Raw genomic sequence first — 26069 nt, 5'->3', positions numbered from 1 at the left:
CCAGTGCCATCTGGGTCCAGTAGCAAAATAGATTGTAGTAAGAGGCCTTGATCTTTTTAAGGTCTTTAACAGGTCTCTTTCTGTGAAGCAAAGCCCATTCAGTGATTAAAGTTAGGTAAGAATTGAGGTAAAGAATAACCTCGTCTACCAATTCTGTCTCCCTGCATCCCTCCTTTCCCCTCCCTTTTCTTCTTCCCTCCAAATCTAGCCCAGGAGGTTCCCATTAGGGCTTCTGCCCCAAACAGAAAACAGTTGCTATTTACATTTACTCTGAATTAATCCTGGGCCCAAAATAATAACCCAAGTGGGAATTGCTTGCTCTGGGATCTATTGTTGACTAATTGGTGAGAGCCAGAATGATTTTTATTTTTTAACATTCATTTAGACAGAATACTCGGAGGTAAAGGTATGATATCTTATGTAGAAAGGTCTGTGTTGCCCATTGATTAGTTTATTTGAATCCACAGCTCTATGCACAGAGATTGTTGTTTGTTCTTTGTCATCATCAAGGAAGTGATGCCATGACATCCAAGTGAGTTAGATTTAAATGAGGGAGAGCTCTGCAAGGTCAACCTGCCTCATTTTCTCTTCCAGTATCATTTTAATCCAGTGGCAAAATATAGATTGGAAGGACTGAAGATAGCCCTGATGCAGTGGGAGACCTTAGCCTTTTTAAGGTCTCATACAGGTTTTCAGTTTGACTGAGGCAATGGCAATGTCCATTTTGTATGATAAAGGATAGATTAAGAATTGAAGCAAAGAATGATGACGTGGTATACTGATTGAGAATTCTGTAGAGCAGGGTTCTTAAAACTTTTTCTACTTGTGATTCCTTTTTGCTCAAGAAACCTTATCCTACCTCAGGTATATAGATTTATAAAATAGGTTACTGATAAATTATAATTTTGTGATACTTCTCTCCCCCACTTTCAGTTACACAGATCCAAATGGGGCAGTGACACATAGCTTAAGAAGCAATTTGGAATTATGCCCAAAGGCTCTAAAATGGTATAGACCTTTTGACTGGTGAATACCATAATACATACCAGTATGTAACCCAGAGAGTTTTTCAAAAAAGAAAAGGAATCTTTGTGTGAACAAACATATTGATAGCAGCTCTTTTTGTGGAAGCAAACAATTGGAAATTGAGGGAATGTCCATGAATTGGAAAATGGCTGAATAAGTTGTAGTATGTGATTGTGATGGAATATTATTATTATTTTATGAGAAATGATAAGCAGGCTGCTTTCAGATAAACCTGGAAAGACTACAGTGCAAAATGAAATTTGCAGAATCAGGATAACATTGTATACAGTAAAAACAAATTTGTATTATGATCAACTTTGAATGACTTCGTTACTCTCAGCAGTATAATGATTAAAAACAATTTTCAGAGACTTAAGATGCATCCATCTCCAGAGGATGAATTGATGTAGTTAGGACATTTCCAGTTGTCTTGATCTCTTATGACCACTGGATCCAGGTGGCTTTAGAGGGGAAAGTGAGACAGGTGACCTTGCTCAGCCCTCACTCACTTAAATCTGATTCATTTGCATGTCATGGTATTACCTCCCTGATTGTCATGGAGCTTTTTGAGAATGAAGGACAAACAACAACAACAACCTCTGACAAACATGTAAATATTAAAGAATATTTAAAAAATGTTTTCTCTGCAGTAGAAGGAAAATTAAAATGTTAACATTTAAAATCAAGCAGCTCATCATTTCTTTTAGCATAGTAGCAGTATTCCATCTATATTCTACAACTTGTTTAACTGTTCCCCAACCTAGGATCATCCCCTCTTTTTCTAGTTCTTTGCAACCATGAAGAGAGCTGTTGTAAATATTTTAGAACATGTAGGGTCTTTTCCTTATTCCCTATAGTTTTCTTGAGAAACAGATCTAATGTTGGTATTGCTGGGTCACTGGGTATACATTTTTATGACTCTTTGGATAGAATTCTAGATTATTCTCTAAAATGATTAGATCATTTTATGATTCCAACCAAGAGTATTAATGTGCCAATTTTTCCTTATTCTTTCCAACAAATCATTTTCCTCCTAATGTTTTGGTCAATCTTATAGTGTTAGATGGTACCTAAGAGTTGTTTTAGCAGTAATTTAGAGCACTTTTTCATGTGACTTTGTATAGTTTTGATTATGTCTCCTGAAAAATACATATGCATGTGCTTTGACCATTTATCGTTTGGGGAATGGCTCATTTTTATAGATTTGGCAAAGTTCTTTATATATTTAAGAAATGAGATCTTTATCTGGGAAATTGTGTATAAAATTCTTTCCTGGTTTTCTATTTTTCTTCTAATCTTGTCTACATCGGCTTTATTTGTACAAAATATTTTTAATTTAATGTAATCAAATCCATTTTCTTCTCCACAGTGCTCTGTATCTCATGACTGTTCATAAATTTGTTTTCCTATCCATAAGTCTTTTAGGTAATATGTTCCATATTCTAATTTTCTTGTGATATTTCCCTTTATATCTAGGTTATGTATTCATTTTGATCATGATAAATGGTGTAAGATATTGGTCTATATCCAAATTTCTGCCAAATTGTTTTTTGGCTTTTCCAATAGTTTTTTGTTTATTTTTTGTTTTGTTTTACCCACTAAATAATGAAGTCTTATTCCTGAAACTTAAATTTTTACATTTGTCAAACACAAAGTTACTGTGTTTATGTGCTACTGTGTATTGTATATCTGTGATTACTGATCTACCTTTCTCTTTCTTAGCCAGTACTAGATAGTTTTGATAATCTCTTATAATTTATTTTTAAGATGTGGTACTGCTAGACCTCCCTCCTTTACATTTTTTCATTAGTTCTTTTTGAAATTCTTGCTCTTTTTTTTCCAAATGAATTTTATTTTTAGTCTTTCTCCTTTAGTAAAATAATTTTGTAGTTATTTGAGAAGGCATTGAATAGAGGTAGGATTGTTATTTTTATGATATAAGTCCTCTCCATCCATGAACAATGAATGTGTTTTCTCCAGTTATTTAAATTTGGCTTTATTTATATAAAATTTTATAATTAAGTTCATGTAGTTGCTGAGTTTGTTTTGACAAGTATATTCCCAAGTATTTTATATTGTCTGTAATTATTTTAAATGAGGTATCTCTGTTTTTTCTTGCAGAAATTGCAAGAAATTTTTCTTGCTAATTTGTTGGTGATTTATAGAAATGCTGGCGACTTATGTGTATTAATTTCTTTCTTCCACTTTGCTCAAATTATTGTTTCTACTAGTTGGGTCTTTAGGATTTTCCTAGTATATCCATCATACTGTTTGTAAAAAGTGATAGCTTTATTACTTCATTGAGAATTCTTATTCTTTCAACTCCTTTTTCTCCTCTTATTGCTATTGTTAGCATTTCTAAAGTAATATTAAATAATGTTGGTGACAGTGGACATTCTTTCACTCTTGATCTTACTGAGAAGATATCTAAGTTATTCCCAATACAAATAATGCTTATTGGTGGTTTTAGGTGGATGCTTAACATTTTAAGAAAATGTACATTTATAACTGTGCTTCCAAATGTTTCCTTATCCTTATTATAAGGAAATGTATTCCTTAATCACCGATTGGGCTTAGCCTCAATCATACTGAGACCTAGGAAAGATCTTAACTTAAAAAGCCAAGATCTGCCAGTGCATCTTCAGTTGTCCTGTTCTATGTTTTGCTATTGGACTCAAATTGCTCAGGAGGAGGGTGAGGCTGGTGGTTTTCAACAGCCTGATTTAAATTCAGTTCACTTGCAAGATGTGACTTCACTTCCCTGATTATCATCTTGGAGAATAAAGGACAAACAATAGGAATGAGTTTTAAGGTTCTATAAGATGAAGGGATCTGACTAAGATTACACATTAACTGTAATAGCTGGGAGTGGAACCTAGTATTTCTACTTCTAGTCTAATAAATTCTCTTTTCATTCTCACACTACCTTTTAAAAGAGAATCTTAAGGATTCAGGGTCTTCAATCTGAATATGACTTATAATGTCATTATGTTGTAATATGGTTGTTTTTAGGATTTCTTGAGGTTTGGGGATCTATTGATTATACATTAAATGGCAATATATTGATAAGCTTTCTGAGTTCTTATGCCCATTTTTTAAAAGTATTTTTCCTCTATAGTCTATTCTTTCTTTTTCTTTTAGTGTGACTCCCTACTGTAGCCTTTTCCTTCTACTTTCCTAATATGCTAATTTTCTAATTTATAATTGATCTCTTGAGTATCAGTTTCCTTCTCTTTAAAATGAGATTGGATTATTGATCAAGGATGGACAGAAGCAGCTACACCCAAAGAAAGAACACTGGAAAATGAATATAAACTGCTTGCGTTTTTGTTTTTCTTCCCGGGTTATTTATACCTTCTGAATTCAACTCTTCCCGTGCAACAAGAGAACTGTTCGGTTCTGCACACATATATTGTATCTAGGATATACTGTAACGTATTTAACATGTATAGGACTGCTTGCCATCTGGGGGAGGGGTGGAAGGAAGGAAGGGGAAAAATCGAAACAGAAGTGAGTGCAAGGTATAATGTTGTAAAAAATTATCCTGGCATGGGTTCTGTCAATAAAAAGTTAATTTAAAAATAAAAAAATAAAAAAGACATTAAAAAAAAATGAGATTGGATTAGATTAGGTGCTGTTTAAAATTCCTTTAAGTACTTAAATGCTGTGAAGTCCATGACCTTATTAAAAACAAGGCTACCCAGTTTTGCATTCATTATTCTAGGCATCATCATAGTTTATATTTATGCAATATTTTATACTGCATTAAATTCTGTATGCAATATATTATTTTATTTATGCTTCATAAAAACCCAGTGAGGTAGTGTAGATTTTACTTTCATTTTACAGATGAGGAATTAGCCTCATACAAGTCAAATCAGTGATCTTCCAAGATCCTACAGCTAATTATTAACAACCAAGATTTTAAACCAGTGTTTTGTTTTGTTTTGTTTTGTTTTTGCTAAATCACCCTATCTCCTGAATTGCATGTTTAAAATATATGCAACTTAGTATGTATAGTCTAGATACTTAATCGTGGATACTTACAGGATTTTTTTTTTTTTAATTGATTCTCAGCTTGATTTCTAGGAAGATGAATTTATTAAATAACCCATTTATGAATATTGCATTACTTTAAATGTCATGATTTTAGAATTGTTAGCTTTATACTAAATGTTACAGATTTGGAAATATGATATTTAGAATAGGTTTCCTATATGGTAAGCTTGCTTAAAACTTCTAATATAATTAAATGTTTTGTAAACTTATTAAAGAAAATAAATATTTATCTATTATTTTTAGGCTTACTGGTGGGCAGTGTTGCTTATGGGAATTGCCTTGATCATGTTAATGGCTGGGTTTATTAAAATATGCAGTGTTCATACTCCAAGCAGTAATCCAAAGTTGCCTCCTCCTAAACCACTTCCAGGTAAGACAAGATGAGCAAAATAAATTTTTGTTCCATTTTTAAAGAAGTCAGCTGGTGTGTGTGTGTGTGTGTGTGTGTGTGTGTGTGTGTGTGCGTGTGTGTGTATGTTAGTGTTGTAGTTCTTCGAACAGTAACACAAATCTCTGTTTCATAAGAAGAGTTACTTTCAGTGAGAAAACTGCCACAAGAAATAATTTTAAATAGATACTTTGCCATTAGAAATGGGACTATTGAATATATGGTTTGGTGAATATTTATTTTAAGAATACTGTCTTACAACAACAGTGACAAACTATTTTAAGATGCCTTTGCTGTATTGACTATTCACTTGTTGATTTATAAAAATACTTTGATTTTAAATGTTAATCTTATTACTATTTTTGTCAGATTCACACAGCTTTTTTCTGTTTGAACTTTGTCAACTTTTATACTCTTAGATATCTTATTAAACTGTATCAGTACAATCCCCTTACCAAATAAAGTGATGATTTAAACAAATCAACCAGGATCCTTTTAGTGAATTGTAACTGGATTTTATAGTTTATTTTTTAAAGTTTTTGTACTTATACTCAAGTCTTAGAATTTTTACAAAGTTTTACATGTTTTCAGAAGTTATCTTATTTGAATTGTATATTGAGGATAATATATATACATATATTTTTTTAAAATCATGACTTAATTTGCTTTTATTTAATAACTCAGGCACTTTAAAGAGGAGGAGACCTCCCCAAGCAGTTCAGCCACCACAGCGTCAGAGACCCCGAGAAAGTTATCAAATGGGACACATGAGACGTTAACTGCAGCTTTTGCCTTGGTTCTTCCTAGTGCCTACAATGGGAAAACTTCACTCCAAAGAAAAACCTATTAAGTCATTGTCCCCAGACTAAACTCTCAGCATAAGAGTAGAAGAAAAAAGGCAAGATACTATGTCCTCAGCCCAGGTGGAGTTGTTTAAATTTTAATGGCTGAATGTTCCAATTTAAAAAAAAAAAAAAAGAAGAAGTAACATGTTTTTCTTACAGACAGATATTTTTAATCTAATGGCACAAAGTCTTAGAATATGATTGCGCGCCCCTTGTTCCCTGTTCTTCGTTGCTGCGTTTTCTTCACTTGCAGGCAAACATGGCTCTATTAAAACTTTTATTCACAAATTGAAATATATATCTATTTTTCAACTGCCAATTAAGGCTAGGAGGCTAGACCACCTCAACATTGGAGACATCACTTGCCAATGTACATACCTTGTTATATGCAGACATGTATTTCTTACGTACACTGTACTTCTCTGTGCAATTGTAAACAAAAATTGCAATATGGATGTTTCTTTGTATTATAAAACTTTTCCGCTATTAATGAAAACAATTACTGTTTTAATTGACATACTCAGGATAACAGAGGATGGTGGTGTATAATGGTCCAGGATTCTATAATGCTTTTACACAGCAGTTTTGAAATGAGAATCAGTTTTTTTTTTTTTTCCCTTATGATAAGAGTTGGTTCCACTAATCATTTATCTTTTCAAACAGCTGCTAAAACATAGCACACAGCTGAATACTCTCTAGGGAAACAGTTGACAGAAGTGTTATGTAAACTGGGCATATGCAGCATACTGCTTCAAATTGACTTTTTTATATGAGTCTGATTTCTTTTTATTTTAAACTTCATGTAACTATTCAGTTCAGCCTTTTTAAGTTAGTTGAAATTTTATTCATGCTTTTGTGGAAATTATGCCTGTTGGATTTTTTGTTTGCAGCCTACTTATTTTTACTTTTTCATATATATATATATAATTAACAAATGATATTTTGTGGTTTTGTTTTGATTTTGATTTCTAAAAACTTTTGTTGTTGGAAAAGAAAAGGTTATGCTTATTTTTTAATTTATCAAAAAAATGGACACTTTTCATCATATTGTAATTGGTAATGAATAACCACTAAAAACAATTATTTGATCAACTGATAGGCCTACTGACATTTTAAAAAATCTTTAAACAGCAGTGAAGTTGAAACAGCACAATGTCCCATTACAAATTTAGTTTTTCAGCAGCTGTAAATAATTGGAATTTAAGGAAAGAAAGCAAAAGCATTTAATGTATTAACAGGCTTACTGCTATGCAGGAAATGGAAGGGGGCATTAAAAAAACGTTTAAGCTTGTGACATATTTATTGCTTCTGTTTTCCAACTACATCAAACTAATCAGATGTAAATGGCTATCATTTTCCTGGCTTCACTTTGAAGGAAAATTTTTTGAAGGTTGAAAAGACTTCTGTATTTGGGTATTCCTTTTTCTTTTCTTTTCTTTTTAAGAGTATAAGGTTTACACAATCATTCTCATAATGTGACGCAAGCCAGCAAGGCCAAAAATGCTAGAGAAAATAATGGGATCTCTTCCTTGTAAACTTGTACAGTATGTGGTGACTTTTTTCAAAATACAGCTTTTTGTACATGATTTAGAGACAAATTTTGTACATGAAACCCCAGATTATAAATAATTCTAAACAATAGGTAGAAATATACGTAATTAATTGCTTTTAAATCATTTAAATACATTTGTTTTCAGACTGTGCAAAGGTTGGAAGTGGGTTTGCATTTCTAAAATGGTGACTTTTATTTTGCAAGAGTTCTTAGTAACTTCTTGAGTGTGGTAGACTTTGGATCATGTAAATTTTTTGCTTGTAATGTTATCCTGTGGTAGGGTTTTGGCAGAATACACACTGCCCTATTTTATTTTGAGTCTAAGTTAAATGTTTTCTGAAAAGAGATATGTGCACTGAACTCTCTCCATTGCAAATCAAGATGTGGTAAAACAAAAAGATCAAGACAAGTGAGATCTAATACTACTGTCAGTTTAATGTCCGCTGTGTTTTATACAGTATCTTTTTTGTTCACTTTGGAAATTTTTACTAAAACATTGCAAAAAAAAAAAAAATAAAGTATTGTGCAAAGATATGTAAGGTTTTTTGAAACTTGAAATGCATTAATAAATAGACTTGATGAAATCAACTCAAAGGTTGCATGCTTTTTGAACACAAACTTTCAAAAGAAGCTATCTCACAAAAATTTTCTGAACACGTTATAGTCAGAAAAGCACTCCGAAGACCTGAGTTTGGATCCTGACTCTCTCTGTGAGCTTGGAAATGTTCCTTAACCCCTCTGTATTTCTGTGTCCTTACTTTTAAGGTGATAGAGAGGTGGGAATGGATTGGATCTAGTGGACTTCAAGCTCTAAAGGTTCTGATTAAATGACCTCTCTCTCTCTCTCTCTCTCTCTCTCTCTCTCTTTTTTAAAGCATGTTTCTTAGTACCCAAGTAATATCTGTTTTTTATTCCTTTTTTCGAATTTACATAGAAAATAAATCAAGGTTAAATGTGTCTGTGCATACAATTTAACATTTTAAAAATAAAATTCACCTGCATACCACAATATTGCTTATAATCCTAGTAGTTACTTTCAACCTTATACCTTCTCTTATTGAATTCCATGTAATATGCAATAGATATTATGCATATATCTAAGTAACAAAAATGCAGTTTGCTGTAGCATTCTTAATTTTCAGTATAAGTTGGTCCAATATTTTACTTTTTTTTAAAACTTAAAGATGATTACAAAAGAAAGTTGACATATTGTACCCAAAAATGGAAATTTGAGAGAGGAAACATAAATGTAATATATTATGTGTGTTTGACTTTCATAGGTCTAACTAAAATGTTTAGGAACATAAAAATGTTTCATATACAATTGTTCATAAAAGTATATTTGCCATATTATATTTTAAAGTTAATTTACTTGTAATGATTATAAATTTTTAATTAAATTTTGTGTTATAGAAGCTAAACTTTAGGAAATCTAGATTCTCTCATGGACAAATTATTATCAGGTAAAAAGCTTGATAATAGAATAAAATATACTGCACTGAAAAAGGGAAAATTGTTATTTTTTTGAGATATAAGTTTTCAACATTGTCAAGTGGATATGAAAAGCAGTAATTTACAGAAAAAGGGATAAAGCAATGAAAAAAAGAACAGGAAAAACAGCTCCAATAAATCAAATAGTTTTTGCAATATGGGATTTTGTCTTATCTGTGTCATTTTCTACGCTGTTATACTTAAGTTTCTCTTGCTTCTGATATTTCCTTTTTTTATTATCTTCATGGACTTTACCAGACCTGGAGGAGCTGGGGGGAGAGGGGGGATTTTTGCCTGTTAATTTATGTACTGAATTGCTGTGTCCATTTTTAAGGTTACCACCTGTTACTATTTCCTGCAGAGCTATTTTGAATGTCAGTAATATAAGAAATATTGCCATTCTGCCATGTTGAATTTTACCACATTTTTCTCCCTGATATTTTCTAGTTTCATTCTTTGTAGTCTTCTCACTTCATTATAACATCATGCTCCCTACTACCTTTTATGCATTTTAAAATTCATTGGAAATTGTCCAACAACATTATTATTAGACTTAATTTTAAGACTTAGGATGCATTTTGAGGAATGATAACCATTATGATTTTTCATGCTGCTTTTGTTATTTTAATTGTAAAACAAGTAAAAACCACTTATTATACAAGTTATTCAAGTGAAAATATTCAGCAATTTAATTGTTCTCCCATTTTAGGGTTTGTATTTTAGGTAAAAAGCATCTTAACTTTTCTTTAAGATGGACGCTTTTCCCTTTTGTTTGTGAAGCTGATATTAAAACAGTGCTTCATTTAATTTTTACTTCATTGATTATTTTACCAATCTGGGTAAATTTTGTGATGTAAAAATCTGCATTTTTAATTAACTGTTACTTTTATTCTACCAAAAAATATTTTGCTCTTAAAAGAACTTGGTCAGTTTCTTCCCATATTAGTTGTCAGCTCTTCTACAAATGGTGCCATTGAGAGTTGATCCCTGTGTTTGGATTTCTTTGATTTGGCAACTCCTTACAATAATGCTGATATTTGCAGCAGTCGTAGCAGGAGGACTTAATAGAGAATACTTAAAAGGACTTAAATTTTCTTATGATTATTATACCCATGAAGGATATTTTAATATGTCTATAAGTGACTGCTTACCAAAATTAAATTCTTTAGTTATTCTAGCATCATTTGAAAATATTTCAAAGAATTTGGGAAATTACATTTCCCCCCAGACTTCTACTCCAGAATAATAAAGTGTAGAAATTGTTTCACATGTTAAAAAAAAATTATAACTGTTCTTAAGGAAAAAATAAAAAAAGATAAAAGCTAGTGGTTGGTTTGTCTATACTAAAACGAGCCTCTCTGCACCCCCCCCCCCCATATATATATATGTATTTTGGTAGTGTCCCCCTCAAAACAACTTTATAAGCTTTGCTTCAATGCTCTTTTGATATGATTTTGTCAGTAAATATAAGATTATCAAAAATATCGAGGTAAATATTTTGAAATTTATCTACTACTAATTTTTTAATATTTGGTATTAAGAAAAATTTAAAATTTCAAAATGTTTTAAATTTTTTTCTGGATTTTTAAATATTATTATGCTTGTTTAGAAACAACCTGATTGATTGAAATTATGTATTATTTAATCTTTGGAGTACTTTACAGTATGAACATGTAAATAATAGAATTTGGAAAATTCTGCCTTCTGCAACTGCCTATGGGATAAGTTGTCACATAGAATTTGGGGAAATAGAGGAAGAGCTAGATAATCTAAAATACAAAGGACTCATTTATTGGGTTTATAATTTGCCAGTTATGTCTCTTATACAAAAGAGAACAAGATTCCCCTCATAACAAACAGCTTTGAAAAATTTTTTGTTGTTGGCTATGATGTGAAGAAGCTGATGGAGTGCAGTGAGTTTTAGACTTATTACCTGTCCTTGAAACTATGCGAGACCCTTTGTGTAGACTAGATAACAAATCAGGTTTTAAAACCATCTGATGAATATGCTAGAGAGAAAATGTGAGTAGAACTTTAAAGGTCTCAAATCCATTAGAAACATATTTGGAACTCAAAGCAACCTCAGAAACCCATCTAGTTCAATTTCTTCATTTTACAGGTGTGAAAATTTAAATCATGGACTCCAGGCAGGCAAATGGGAAAGACAAGTCATAGCTCAAGGTGGGAATCTTTAGGAGACCAGTAAAGAGAAAACTCTTCCTCATTTCTAGTAAGGGCAAGGATAAGGTGAGAACCCTTGTTGTATTTTGGGGCAGCTGCATAATAAAGTACTAAGCAGTGTAGTACCAAAATATCTTGGAATTTTCTCCCTACGTAGGGACTAAAAGTCAGTTTCATGGTGTTGCCATCCTAAATCTAACCTAGAACACATTGCCCAAGATCTGACACTAAGAAGTAGGTGGCTTATAAATATGGCAAAAATTAAACTGAATAACAATTCTAGCCTCAGTTATATCTCGGGGAAGATCAGAAGTACTTAAAACAATAGGCTTTTAAGAAATCTTGTAGCTATAATTTCCCTTTTAGTTTCTTGTTTCATGTTCCTACAAATTTGACTAGTTTCAACTTAAAGGAAAAATTTAGACTTCCGGCCAAGATGGCGGAGAGGAGGCACATAGTTGTGTAGCTCCGCGTTTTCTCTCACTATCCATTTCATTACAAGCCTCTGAATTAATGCTTGACTGAAAAAAAACCCACAAATAGTTACCAAGAGAAGCCATCCTTGAGATTCGCCAAGAAAGGTCTGTTTTTTACTGGAGGGCTGGGACGGTTTTAGATCGGGCGCAGGCGGCGGGCAGAGGCAGTGAGAGCACGGGAGCAGACTGGAGAGGGGGTGGGGAGTGATCGCAGCCATCTCTGCGGGGAGAGCTTCGCTACAGGACTGGATACTTTGCCCAGGCAGCAAGTCAGCAGCCCAGCAGAGAAGCTAAAAACACCGGGGGTGAAGAACACAACCCCAAACAGCTGGAGTCTCTCGGGACCTGGGCCCCCCCTCCTTCCCCCACAGTGACAGAATGAGCAAGAAACTGAAGAGGATTTTAACCCTTGACAGCTTCTATACAGATAGAGAGCAGACTCCAAATCCTGAGGAGACTAAAAGCAGACTGTCTCCAGGTAAATCCCCAAAGGAGGAGATCATCTATTCCTCAGCACAGATGAATCTCATGGAGGAAATTAAAAAGGCTCTCACAAGGGAGCTAGAAGAAAAATGGGAAAAGGAGAGGGAGGCTTGGCAAAAGAACCTGGAGAAGTCAGTTAAAGAGAGAGTGGATAAAGAAATAAAATCCTTGAAAAATAGGATTGGTGAACTGGAAACAGAAAATAGCTCTCTAAAAAACAAAATTGGCGATATGGAAAAAAATTCCACAGAACAAAAGAACTCAATGGGACAATTAGAAAAGGATTTTTAAAAAGTGAATGAAGAAAATACTTCACTGAAAATCAGAATTGAACAATTGGAATTGAATGACTCGAGGAGACAAGAAGAATCAATCAAGCAAATCCAAAAAAATCAAACAATGGAAAAGAATGTGAAATACCTTCTGGGGAAGACAACAGACCTGGAAAACAGATCCAGGAGAGATAATCTGAGAATCATTGGACTCCCAGAAAAGCATGATGAAAAAAAGAGCCTGGACACTATTTTCCAGGAAATTATCAAAGAGAACTGCCCAGAAGTCATAGGAACAGAGGAAAAAATAAACATTGAAAGGATTCATCGATCACCCACTGAAAGGGATCCTAAAATCAAAACACCAAGGAATATAGTGGCCAAATACCAGAACCCTCAGACGAAGGAAAAAATATTGCAAGCGGCTAGAAAAACCCAATTCAAGTATCAAGGAGCCACAATAAGGATCACCCAGGATCTGGCAGCATCCACATTAAAGGATTGAAGGGGCTGGAATATGATATTCCGAAAGGCTAAGGAACTTGGTATGCAACCAAAAATAACTTACCCAGCTAGAATGAGCATCTTTTTCCAGGGAAGAAGATGGACATTCAACGAAGTAAGCGAATTTCACCTATTTTTGATGAAAAAGCCAGAACTTAACAAAAAGTTTGATCTACAAATATAGAACTCAAGAGAAATCTAAAAAGGTAAAGATTAATCTTGGGAACTATATTTCGGCTATAAAGATGTATTAAGAATACATGTATACCTTGTTCTAGAAACTAGATGTGGAAAGGACATTGTACCAGAAAAAGGGTAAAGTGGGGGTAGTACATCTCATGAAGAGGCATAGGAAACCTATTATATCTGAGAGAAAGAATGGAGGGGGATGAATAGAGTGGGTATCTTACTGCCTTCAGAATTGGCTTTAAGAGAAAAATTTTTTAGACATATTCAATCTATGGTGAAACTTCTCCCACCTCATTGAAAAGTGAGAAGGGAAAAGTGAAAAGGGAAGGAATAAGCTAAGCGGAAGGGAATATGGAAACTGGGAGGGAAAGGGGGAGGAAATCTAAGGCGGGGGGGGGGGAGAGATACTAAAAAGGGAGGGCTGTGAGAAGCAAGTGGTGCTCACAAGCTTAATACTGGGAAGGGGGGGAAGGGAGAAAGAAGGGAGAAAAGCATAAACAGGGATTAACAAGATGGCAAGTAATACAGAATTGGTCATTTAAACTATAAATGTGAATGGGGTAAACTCCCCCATAAAGAGGAAACAGTTCGCAGAATGGATTAAAAGCCAGAATCCTACAATATGTTGTTTACAGGAAACACACCTGAAGCGGGGAGATACATGCAGGTTAAAGGTAAGAGGCTGGAGCAAAATCTACTATGCTTCAGGTGAAGTCAAAAAAGCAGGGGTAGCCATCAGATCAAGCTAAAGCAAAAATTGATTTAATTAAAAGAGATAAGGAAGGGCACTATATCTTGCTAAAGGGTAGCATGGATAATGAAGCACTATCTATATTAAACATATATGCACCAAGTGGTGTAGCATCTAAATTCTTAAAAGAGAAAGAGAGCTGCAAGAAGAAATAGACAGTAAAACTATAATAGTGGGAGATCTTAACCTTGCACTCTCAGAATTAGATAAATCAAACCACAAAATAAATAAGAAAGAAGTCAAAGAGGTAAATAGAATACTAGAAAAGTTAGATATGATAGATCTCTGGAGAAAATGTAATGGAGACAGAAAGGAATACACTTTCTTTTCAGCAGTTCATGGAACCTATACAAAAATTGACCATATATTAGGACATAACCTCAAACTTAAATGTAGTAAGGCAGAAATAGTAAATGCATCCTTTTCAGACCACGATGCAATGAAAATTACATTCAACAAAAAGCCAGGGGGAAGTAGACCGAAAAATTGCCTGTTAAAGATCATAAACAAGTTCGATGATAGGATCAGGAGTTGGTTAAAAAGAGGGAGAAATAAAGGAAAATGGGTAGAAATAGTGAAAAATTGCTTGTTAAAGATCATAAACAAGTTAGATGATAGGGGCAGAAGTTGGTTAAAAAGAGGGAGAAATAAAGGAAAATGGGTAGAAAGTGTCACTAGTGAATTTAAAATAATTTCATGTTATATCATTAGTTGAATAGTGTCTAATCTTTTATTTTTTAATTTAAGTTTTATTTGAGTTTCAAATGTTAAATATCTATTTTTCTTCTTCCATCCCTTCTGTTGCCCTTGAGTAAGCAAGAAGAAAATCCTTGTTTACAAGCATGTATGGTCAAGTGAAAGAAAATTTCTATTTTTCCATATCTAACAAGAAGTGTTTCAATCTGTTCTCTGAGCCCATCTCTTTATCAGGATGTAGATGGCACATTTCATCATGAGTCTTCAGAAATTGTGGTTGGTTATGTTGATTGTAGTTCTAATGTTTCATTTTGATGAGTTTTGTATTAACATATATGTTATGTGTGTATTTTGTTTGTTTTAATCAGCCAGTCTGCTTTCTCTCCCAGCTCTTCTTCCCCTTTAAGAACACGAGAAAAACAAAACCTAATAAGCATCTGTATAATTACTCAAAACAAATTTGTACATTTGTCACATCCAAATGTATTCTATATTCTAAGTTTTCATCTCTCATGAAGTGAAATTTCATTATTTCTTTAATCATTTGGAATCCTGGTTAGTCATACAAAAGTTGAGCACACTATTCCCCAATTTATGGCCATCTCTTCAGAGTCACATTTCTTGCCACCTCAAAAAGTTGGATAAAAATATTTTTGTGCATTTTTGGAATTTGTTTTGCTTAGAACTCTTTTATCCACCATGCCTCTTATTCTCCCTTCTCCTTTCTTTCCCCTCCTATTTCACTGTTGAGTGAAATCTATTTCTGTAATCAACTGTGTGTGTGCACTTCCTTTTTTTTGACCAATTCAGATGAATGAGATGTGCAAGTGTCAGCTGCTTTCTCTATTTGTATTCCTTGTTTGTATAGACATCTACTTATGCCCTCCGATTATGTGAAAAAATAATATCTTTCCTTAATTCCTCTTTTTTTGTAAAATTTTTATTTTGGTGTTTCTTTTAAGAAATAACCAATAGGTTTATTTCCACTCTATCCTCTGACTCTAAGAGATCTGGGCATTCTTTTGATGTTTCTTGAAATGCAGTGTCTGGGCTATTGTTTTCATCATGATAATTCAGGTAGCCATTTGATTCTGAAATTTCTCCACAATCCATTTTCTGGGTAAATTTTTGTATAAAATTCCTTATCTATTTTTTTTTTTTTTTACTCTCTCAACCCTTGCTTCATTTTTTTCTAATAATTTTGCTTGAGTTTGTGATTTTTAATATGTATCTGGATCATATTTGAAGGCCGAAGATTTAATTTTTCTGATTTCAGGTCCAGCATTCTATCTACTGTGCCACCAGAAAGGTATGATTATACTTGAATGATTATTATACTTTCAGAATACTTTTGAAATTCTGGAATAACAGGTGTTTTCCTAGATTCATTGGTTTAGAATTATTAAAAAAAAAAAAAAAGTCTTATTTTCAGCCCTTAACTTCTAAGTCTTAACTGATGTTGGCATAAAATCTTAATTTTTACCACAAGTATCTATTTCTCCTACTTTACCTCCTCTCCTTGTTTTAGGATTGTGGTCTAGATCCTAGAATTGTTGCTTTTATTGTACACATGAGCAAATTGCTTATTAGGTAATAGAAGCTCAGAACTTATCTCTTCTTAGGAAAAGCTTTTTTGAAAATCCATACTTAAACCCTGACAACAGACAACAAGACTTCACAACTTTTACCCCCCAGTATCATAAAGAAACAGATGCCATTAGTATTGTCAACGTTATTTCATGCAGGGAAAAAAAAAAAGAGGTAAGATATTCTATCTTCCAGGTCTCTCTCAATCCTATTGATTTGGATCCACCAATGTGAAAACTGCCTCAGTGTTAATCTTGTCAACATTGTTTCTAATGTTAGTGAAGGAAAACATTTAAAATTATAACAATAAAATATGATCAGATAGCAACCAACATGAAAATTTAAATCAATATAAGCTTATGGATTTTTAGCCATTGGATTCTAGAGATATTCAAATGATATAATTTCTGCTTAATTTCATCTCTGGCTTTGAAAGATTGTTATTAGTATGTCACTGCAGTGAACTGAATGCAAGAGCTTCATTTTGAGTCCCATTTCTAGTGTATTAGTTCATTTTCCTGCTTTAACAAGCATGTATTATCTGGTAAGTAATTTCTGGTAAATGTCTTATAGGCTGTCATTTAAAAAACTACATTTCATTCAGATGCACCTAACTTAAGAAACTGATAGGAAATGATCTTGTACCTTAGGACATCCCCTGAAATTGTCATATTTTGAATAATTCCCTGATAGCTCATTTTTATGTTTTCAATTTTTGTACTTCAGTGGTGTTTAACACTGTGGTTATTTCTTCCAGTTGTACAGATTGTAGCCTATCTATGCCTGTTCATTTTGAAATACTGTGGTCTTGTACCTTGGTAGTCTACCTACTATATTAAGGGGCCTGCTTTGGATTTTGATGCCACAAGACTAATGAAAAATATGGCTTATTTCTCACTCTTGTTACATGGCAAAACTGTCTTTTTTTTTAATATAATTTCTTTTACGACATTTTCATGCCAGTTAACAAATTCACAATTAGATTTAAATCTAATGTGCACTTTTATTTACACAGTTTAGAAAAGTAACAAAACTATTAAAATTCTGCACAAATAGGAAAAGCAAGAAAAGTGTGATGTGTTTTTCAAATGTAAATAACAAACATATCTTCTGTAAGGAAGAGAAATTGCTTCAGAAAAAGTGAATTTAAAGTTAAATAGTTGAGGCTGTAGTCACTTGGTTATGGTGTGAAATAAATTTTTTTGGCTAAGTAAACTTGTTATTATTTGATATTTGTTATTCTTTCAGGATATAATATATGAAGCAAAAAAACCGTGTTTTTGTGGTAAATTATTGAATCACTTTGATTTTACCTCACTTTTGTGGCAAACTAATAACCTTACTTAGTGAGAACGTGTCAGTGGTATTTAAGTAAAAAGTCTGGAAGAGCTTGTAGAACTGACAAGATCTAAAGAAATCTGTGTTTGGAGCAATAATCTTTTTTTTTTTTTTTTCCCAATTTGAGATTATTTCTCAAAAAGAGGAAGATTTCCACAAAAAAGTTCTCCACTAACAAAACAAATTCCCCTCTCTCCTCTCCTCCAAAAAAGAAAAACTGAAATGTTAATAATTATTTTGGCATGGTGGATAGAGTGCTGGACTTGGAGTCAGGAAGATCTGATTTCAACTCTGGCCTGTTACATTTACTAGACACTAGCTTATATGACCCTGAACAAGTCACTTCACCTTATTTACCTCAGTTTCCTCATCTGTTAAATGACCTGGAGAGGGAAATGGCAAACCACTCTAGTATTTCTGTCAAGAAAACCTCAAATGGGGTCACAAAGAGCTGGACGAGATAAGGACGACAAATACCACATCTTTATCATCATTTTGAAATGCTTATGAGAATGGTCCATCAAGATCATCCTTAGTGAAAATTTGAAAAGTGAATAGGTAGATTTTCACAAATTGATTTCTATAGGAGACCACATCAGAATCATGCACACACCTAAGGGGTGTGGTGAATGTATTTGTTGATGACAACAAACATAACAAAAAATATTTTACTTGGTAGAATAAAATGGAAACTTAAATTTTCATAGAATGATATATTCCATGTATTGATCACATGCCACAACAGATTTGACAGAGATGTAACTTTACTCAGTAATCTATATGCTCACCAACAGCGTTAGCCATTTTATGAAGGATGTTGTTCTCAAAACTTAGCAAGCACTTGCTTTTTAATGTTTAATAGACTTAAAGTCTGAAATAAAAGAAATTTCCTGTTGATAGGCTCTCCAGATATTCCTATGTGCATATGATGAGGTTTAGGTTTTGAGGTTCCCTTTCAGGGAACCAAATGATGAGGTCTAGATTTAGGGAACCAAAATGAGATTAGGGTTTCTGGTGGTCAGGGAGTTAAATGATAAGGTCTAGTGGCAGGTTCACACCAAATGGAGTGGTTGGCTCCCCTGCATCCCCTTGGGATTTGGTGCAAGGGTAGGGAGTTTTCGGGAAACCCTTCTGGCAACGCAGAGGTTCTCTAAAGGAATTTACAGACCTGAAAAGGCTAGGTTGATAAGATTATTATTGGTATTGGGAAGTAAAGTTTAGAAAAATCCTGACAGAGGCGCATAGTCTCATTAGGGAAATAGGTGAGGATAAAGAGAGGGTAGCATCTGAAGAGAATATTATTCCAGTGGGCAGAGGTTTCCTTGGCATGGCATAGCATGGCATGTCAGGACCTCTGCAAAGAAATGAGTTTTTAATTGCCATTTTTATAAGAATGTCTGACTACATTCTAAACCCGTTCTATGGGGTCTGGGCTAGTGGATAAAGTTTGAAATTGGCTCTTTTTATCTACAAGTGGATTTCAGCTTGAGCAGGAATTTGAATAGAATTTTTAAAGTTTCTTTAATTCAATAGGATTGATATCTCCAGCTCCAACTCAATCAGCCCCACCTAAATTATAGAATGAAGCTGCTTGTCCTTGGGTGGGGTCCTCATAGTGGCAGGATTCAAGGAGAATCGAGTTTTTTTTTTTAAGAGTTTTGGGGTCAGTCCCTTCACATATATCATTGTATTGGTCACATCCAGTCTTGGAGCCTTTGGGATCTCCATAATGTAATCTGTAATCACTTAAAAAGAGAATATGCAGATTACTCATCTGTAGTTAGGTTAGAAATCTATTGTTATTCTGCCAGTGAGTATTAAATCAGCATTGGGACTGGTTCCCTTCAGCAACTACTAAATTGCCTGCTGGATTGAAAATGCAATTTTTTTTGATGCTTCAAATCCCCTGGAGATGTTAAATTGCTATGAAAAATAGAGCACCAAGATCTCATAAGCAACAAAGTTGATCACCAAAACAATGACTACCTGGTGAATTTTTTAGCCATAACAACTCAAAATGCCATCTCTCAAATTATGGAAATGGGGTGTGATGTGGAGAATAGTACCCAATAAGTGAAATTATATATGTTTTTAAGTATTGATGTAAGAAGCTTTGTAACAGTAGCCAAAACTTTAACATGCTTATTCATTAAGGAAATAGTATCTATTTACTTCCTAGGTCAGGAAAATCCATAGGAACTGCATCTGAGGTTTTAGTGATATGGTAGAGAAACATCTATTTTATCAATGTGAGTTGGCATCTCTGCAATTCTTTGGCTCAGAATCACAAAGTACTGAGACAAAGGGATGTTCTGTGGGTTACAAAGCAACTCTTAAGCCATTTTGCTTGTGGGATAAGGATTCCGAGCAGGTAGGTGATAAGAGTGCAGATCCGGAGTCAGCAAGACTCACGGAATTCAAATCTGACTCACTTAGTAACTGTGAGATCTTAAACAAGTCACTTCACCCTGTTTGCCTCAGTTTCCTCATCTGTAAAATGAGTGGGAAAAGGAAATCGCAACCACTCCATCATCTTTGCCAAGAAAACTCCAAGTGGGATTGTGAAGGATCAGATGGGACTGAAAGCAAGCCAAAACATCTATTCTCCACCTCTTCAATTGAATTTATCAGTTTAGTAGGAGGGCCCATTTCAAAATTATCACTTCAGAAACCAGAGTATCTGCTAAAGTACTCTCTATGTGTACAAATAAAAAGTTCTTATGGTTTGGCTGTTTTAAAACTGGCTTTTGGATGAACAGAATGAAAGAAAAGGGGAAAAACAGTTGAGTGGCATTAGGTCAACCATACCATTAAGAAGTTTTATCCTTAGTACACAAATTTCTGTAGATAATTTACTCTAAATTCAATGGGGGTTTAATTGTTGAATTCCTTAAAATGAAGAAATCAGTACATTTAAATGAAATGCCTAAATTGTTGGGGCATCTCATGAAATATGTCTCATGGCACACCCAAGAATTTTTAGTGATCAAGATCAATTTCATCAAAGCCCTAAAAGTGTCTTAATTCACACAAGGCATATTGGTAAAGAGTCTAAGCCAAGAATTCAAAAAGAAAGAAACTATTGGGGCCTGCTGACCATTGGACCAAAGAAAATAATCTCTGTAAACTATTATATAAAAAAGTTAGTTTCTGTAAGGAGTCTGTCATTTTCCTTAAATTGTGTTATGCTGAGGTTATTGTGATGCTATTTATTGAAAAGAGCATTTAAGAATATGCTGTCTCAAAGGAATAAGCTTTTTTTTTTTTTTTTTTTTTGGGCATTCTAACAGTGAGGGTGGAAACATCTCCTTTGAATTCTATCCTAGGACCCTGGGACACTCTAATAGAAGTATTAAAAAAGCTATGTAATTTAACAATTCTCTGTGTGAATAAAAAGATTTCCCCAGTGACTTTTTAAAAAGAGATAGTTGAAATATGTTCATATGTATTATACAACTAACAAGCAGAATATAAAATTTTTGTATATGTTCTTAAAAGATTTTGTTGAAAGAATACAGATAAGAATAAAATGTTTTGAGGCTAATCATTGAAGCTTCTACACAGTATTTTTCTTTCATGAATAAATCAAATCTGTCATATATTTATTGACCACATTATATGCATTGATCTTTGACTACATATTGTCTTAAGTGTTTTGTATTGTCCATCCTGATAGCAGAAAGCCTGAAACATAGTTCTTGTTCTCAAGTAGTTTACAGATTAGTTTGGTAGGATAAAGTGGACACAAAAATTTAACACAAGGACACAAAAATATAACATGAGGTAGTATAAGAGAAGTACCAGATGAATGGTGCTATATATAACTCATAAAATTTTATAGGAAGAAAATTACTTTGTGCTAGAATGGTCTAGAGAAGCTACAAGGAAGGAAGTGAGCCTTAAAAGATTAAGTAGTATTCCCTTTGAGGGGAAAGACATTTCAGGAGAAAAAAAGAAATCCCCAAAAGTGCTGAGGCAGAAAAGTATAAAGGTCTGACAAACGTAAGTTCCCACTTATGAGGGGGGAGGGGTTAAAGGAAAGGGTTAAACTGGATGGTGTGAAGATACTTTTAGTTCTAGACATATAATCTTAGAACAGTGACTTGACCGTTCTGTTCCAGTTAATTGAAAAGTTTGTATAGGAAAGTAGTGAAAGAAGACTTGAAAGTAGGTTAAGATCAATTTAGGCAATACTTGAATTCCTGACTTAAGAATTTAAATATTTTCCCTGAGTTTCTCCTGAATAATACTATTTAGAAGGTTAAACTGGGAGGTTTTTTTTTTTTTTTTTAATTATAGCTTTTATTGACAAAACTTATGCATGAGTAATTTTTCAACATTGACTCTTGCAAAAACTTCTGTTCCAATTTTTCCTTCCCTCCACCCCTTCCCCTAGATGGCAGGTAGTCCCATACATGTTAAATATATTAAAGTATATATTAAATACAATATGTGTATACGTACACAGTTGTCTTGCTACACAAGAAAAATCGGATTTAGAAAGAAGCTAAAAATAATCTGGGAAGAAAAACAAAAATGCAAACAAACAATAACAGAGTGTAAATGCTATGTTGTGGTTCACAATCATTTCCTAGTGTTCTTTCTCTGGATGTATCTGGTTCTATTCATTACAGATCAATTGGAACTGATTTGGATCCTCTCATTGTTGAAGATAGCCACTTCCATCAGAATTGATCCTCATATAGTATTGTTGAAACGTATAATCTGGTTCTGCTCATTTCATTTAGCATCAGTTCATGTAAGTCTCTCTCCAGACCTTTCTGAAATCCTCCTGCTGGTCATTACTTACAGAACAATAACATTTCATAACATTCATATACCACAGTTTACTCAGCCATTCTCCAATTGATGGGCATCCACTCAGTTTCCAGTTTCTGGCCACTACAAACAGGGCTGCCACAAACATTTTTGCATATACAGGTCCCTTTCCCTTTAATACCTCTTTGGGGGTGTAAGCCCAGTAGTAACACTGCTGGATCAAAGGGTATACAACTTTTTGAATATAATTCCAAATTACTCTCCAGAATGGTTGAATCTGTTCACAAGTCCACCAACAATGTATCAGTATCCCAGTTTTCCCACATCCCCTTCAACATTAGTCATTATCTTTTCCTGTCATTTTTGCCAATCTGACAGGTGTGTAGTGGTATTTCAGAGTTGTCTTAATTTGCATTTCTCTGATCAATAATGATTTGGAACACCTTTTCATATGGGTAGAAATAGTTAAGATTCCATCTGAAAATTGTTCATGTCCTTTGACCATTTTTCAATTGGAGAATGACTTGATTTCTTACAAATTTGAGTCAATTCTGTTTTTTGGAAATGAGGCCTTTATCAGAATCTTGAATTGTAAAGATGTTTTCCCAGTTTGTTGCTTTTCCTTCTAATCTTGTCTGCATTAGTTTTGTTTATATAAAAGTTTTATAACTTGATATATGTTGGTGTTCTTTTTCTTCTTTACACTATATAATAAATATGATGGTTCTCTGTTGGGGAGAGGGCAGGTTTCTCGGGGGAGGTTTTCTGGAGGCAGCCTTAGTATCAGTTCGGCTCAATAATTACCCCAAATGCAGCCAGCTGGTAAAAATACAAATGTTTATTTTCTCCTTCTAAAGTAACCTGGTTAGTTGACGCCTGTCTTTCTGCTTGGTTCCAAGAAAGGGGAATTACAGGTTTCTTCCCAGAGTGCTCTCTGGCCCTAAGAGCTTCAAGGGAGGTGTGAATTCACAAAGTTACAAAGTTTACTTTGTAAATCTGGCATACTTGTGAACTCCGATGAGTAAAGGTGTAAACACAAGCATTGTACTAATTAGTTCTACTTAGTACCTTGTTTCAGGTTCTGGCCCAAAACATCTTCTTGTAAGATCAGATCAATAATCTATCAACTCTAATGAGTTAGCAGTTTGTAAAGATTCCAACAGATATAATCAAAAATTTTCTATTTTGTCATCAATAATGATCTCTAGTTCTTCTTTGGTTACAAATTCCTTCCTCCTTCACAGGTCTGAGAGGTAAACTATCCTATGTTCTTCTAATTTGTTTATAATCTCATTCTTTATGCCTAGAGAATGAATCCATTTTGATTTTATCTTGATGTACGGTGTTAAGAGTGGGTCAATGCCTAGTTTCTGCCATACTGATGGCAGAGCTGTCTGCGCTGGTTTTTGTGGTCAGCTGCCCGGGCCCATTGTCTCTCTCCCACTTCTGACTGAAGCAGACCTTTTCTGGTCTGCTTCCTCCTGTAAACTTTCTGCCCATGGAGGTTGCACCACCGCACTGACTGCCCTTCCCGGGGCTCTGCTCTGTCTGCACTGGCATTTGTGGTCAGCTGTTTGTACTTTGCTGTCTCTCTCCCATTTCTGATTGAAACATCTTTTCTGGTCTGTTTTCTCCCATAAATTCTCTGCTCCAAGACTCTGAGCTGTCTGCGCTGGCATTTGTATTGGGTGCCCTGGCTGCCTCCCTCCTGTTTCTAATTGAAACAGACCTTTTTGGCAATCTTTGAAATTATCTTCTGCTGATAATTTGTTGCACTCCCAATATTTGTAGGTTCTACAATTCAGAACTAATTCAGAGGCTGGATTTCATAATTATTGTGAGAGTTGTAAAGAAGGTCAGAGAGAAATGTGTGTCATCTCCGTCATCTTGGCTCCACCCCCTTGACTGGGAGTTTTAAATGGAAATACTAAATATAGAAACTAAACCCTAAAAAATGGTGGTGTCCATAAAATTGAATATAGGACAGATATGAAAGATTTCATGAAGTTCTAAAAATGAAACCAATAGTTCATTTTGTCAAGATTTTACATTTTCTTCCATTAAGTAAGAAAACAGGTTCCTATAAGTTTATTAATAAATTTGAGGTTTGATATTACAGATTGTAATCAGTAAAAGATTTTAGGGACTAGAATTAAATTTATCATTTCCTTCCTTCGTATCAATGCTTTTTAAAAAATCAGTGCCATTCTTTTAAAAATTTGATTTGATTGTCCTTGTCCAGTCTATTCATACTTAAAAGTTTTGAAAGTTTTATATTTTCCTCCATTTATCTTTAATATATATTCCAAATTAGGTGTTCTCTCTTTCCTCTATAAGGACAGTACTTTTTCTTAGTTATTAATCAACTTTTAATGGCAACCCTATTCCTATTAGTTCTCATTCCCCCAATCTTCAAATACCCCTCCCTTATTTGGTTGCTCCTTTCCCTTTTCTTGGAGTTTTGTTTAACCTTTCAGTTCATTTTTTAGAAAAAATATTAATCTTTTCCCCTCTTACATAGTCAAAAAAATCTCTTCAATTGTTTTAGTGAGCTTTAATTTTTTTATTTTTGTATCTTTTTTTAAAAAAGATTTCTTTCCTTATTTTTTATTAAAATCTTCCCTTTCTATTTTAGACATTGATTTCTGTCCCTATTCTTATTTAAGTCTCTGTATTCCTTATGAAAATTAAAGTTTCCAGGGTACCCATTTTGAATGACATTTTCTTTCTTATTACCTTATAGTTCTTGTTCTCTGGCTGCCTTTTTTGTTGTTGTTGTCACCAATTTCTGCAGGTCATAGAGAGGATGGGAGCATTTCTTTGTGGTAGGAATTTTCCTGTATTCCTCATTGTGCAATTCATTACTACCTTTTGTGGTCTGCCAGGATTTTTTCTCCCATTTGCTATAAAAACTCCATTCTGAATCCATGTTCTTCCATTCTTCTGAGTGGCTGATTCTCCTTCTCTTGGAGCAGAATAAGTGGTTTCCTAAAGCATCAAATCTTCATAGATTATGTGCATCCCAATTTAAAGGATATCTTTTCTCCTGTGGGTAGTCTTCAGTGGAAATATCTCTCTTCCTTGTCCTTTACAAGTAAAACAAGATTTTCCCCTTTCCTCTTGTTTATTCTTTCCTTTTACCTCATCCATTCTCTTTTAAGTCCTCTTTTTCTTAAGGGAGTACTAGAATTATTTTTTTCCTTGTATTGTTGAACTTTTGAGTTAATTTCAGAATTTTGCATATTCCCCATTATATTCTTCCCCTTTTATGAGTCCTCCCATTTTGTAATTTAATGCCATCCCAGTTTTTTGTTTTTTTTGTTTTGTTTTTTTGATTCACTAGTAGGCAGGGCTTTGAAAGATTTAGTACATGAGGTTTCAAGCCTGCTTCTCTATTATCACTTATTTGATTTCAACTTTTCTCCTTTTGTAAAAATAAATTAGTTAATGAT

At 33.8% G+C, this 26069-nt stretch overlaps 1 protein-coding gene across 1 annotated transcript in view; it reads left to right on the top strand.

Annotated features, from left to right (window-relative positions):
- The window catches only part of ADAM10 (ADAM metallopeptidase domain 10), a 145399-nt gene extending 136941 nt beyond the window's left edge, over positions 1-8458 (top strand). The window contains exons 15-16 of the mRNA XM_051980730.1: positions 5329-5455; positions 6158-8458. Coding sequence (XP_051836690.1) covers positions 5329-5455; positions 6158-6252 — 222 coding nt within the window. The 3' untranslated portion in view covers positions 6253-8458. The remainder of the gene's footprint in view (positions 1-5328; positions 5456-6157) is intronic.
- Positions 8459-26069: the final 17611 nt, after the last annotated feature.

The sequence above is a fragment of the Antechinus flavipes genome, chromosome 2 (assembly GCF_016432865.1).
Source record: "Antechinus flavipes isolate AdamAnt ecotype Samford, QLD, Australia chromosome 2, AdamAnt_v2, whole genome shotgun sequence".
Classification (NCBI taxonomy): domain Eukaryota; kingdom Metazoa; phylum Chordata; class Mammalia; order Dasyuromorphia; family Dasyuridae; genus Antechinus; species Antechinus flavipes.
This window is presented reverse-complemented; position numbering and strand designations above follow the sequence as displayed.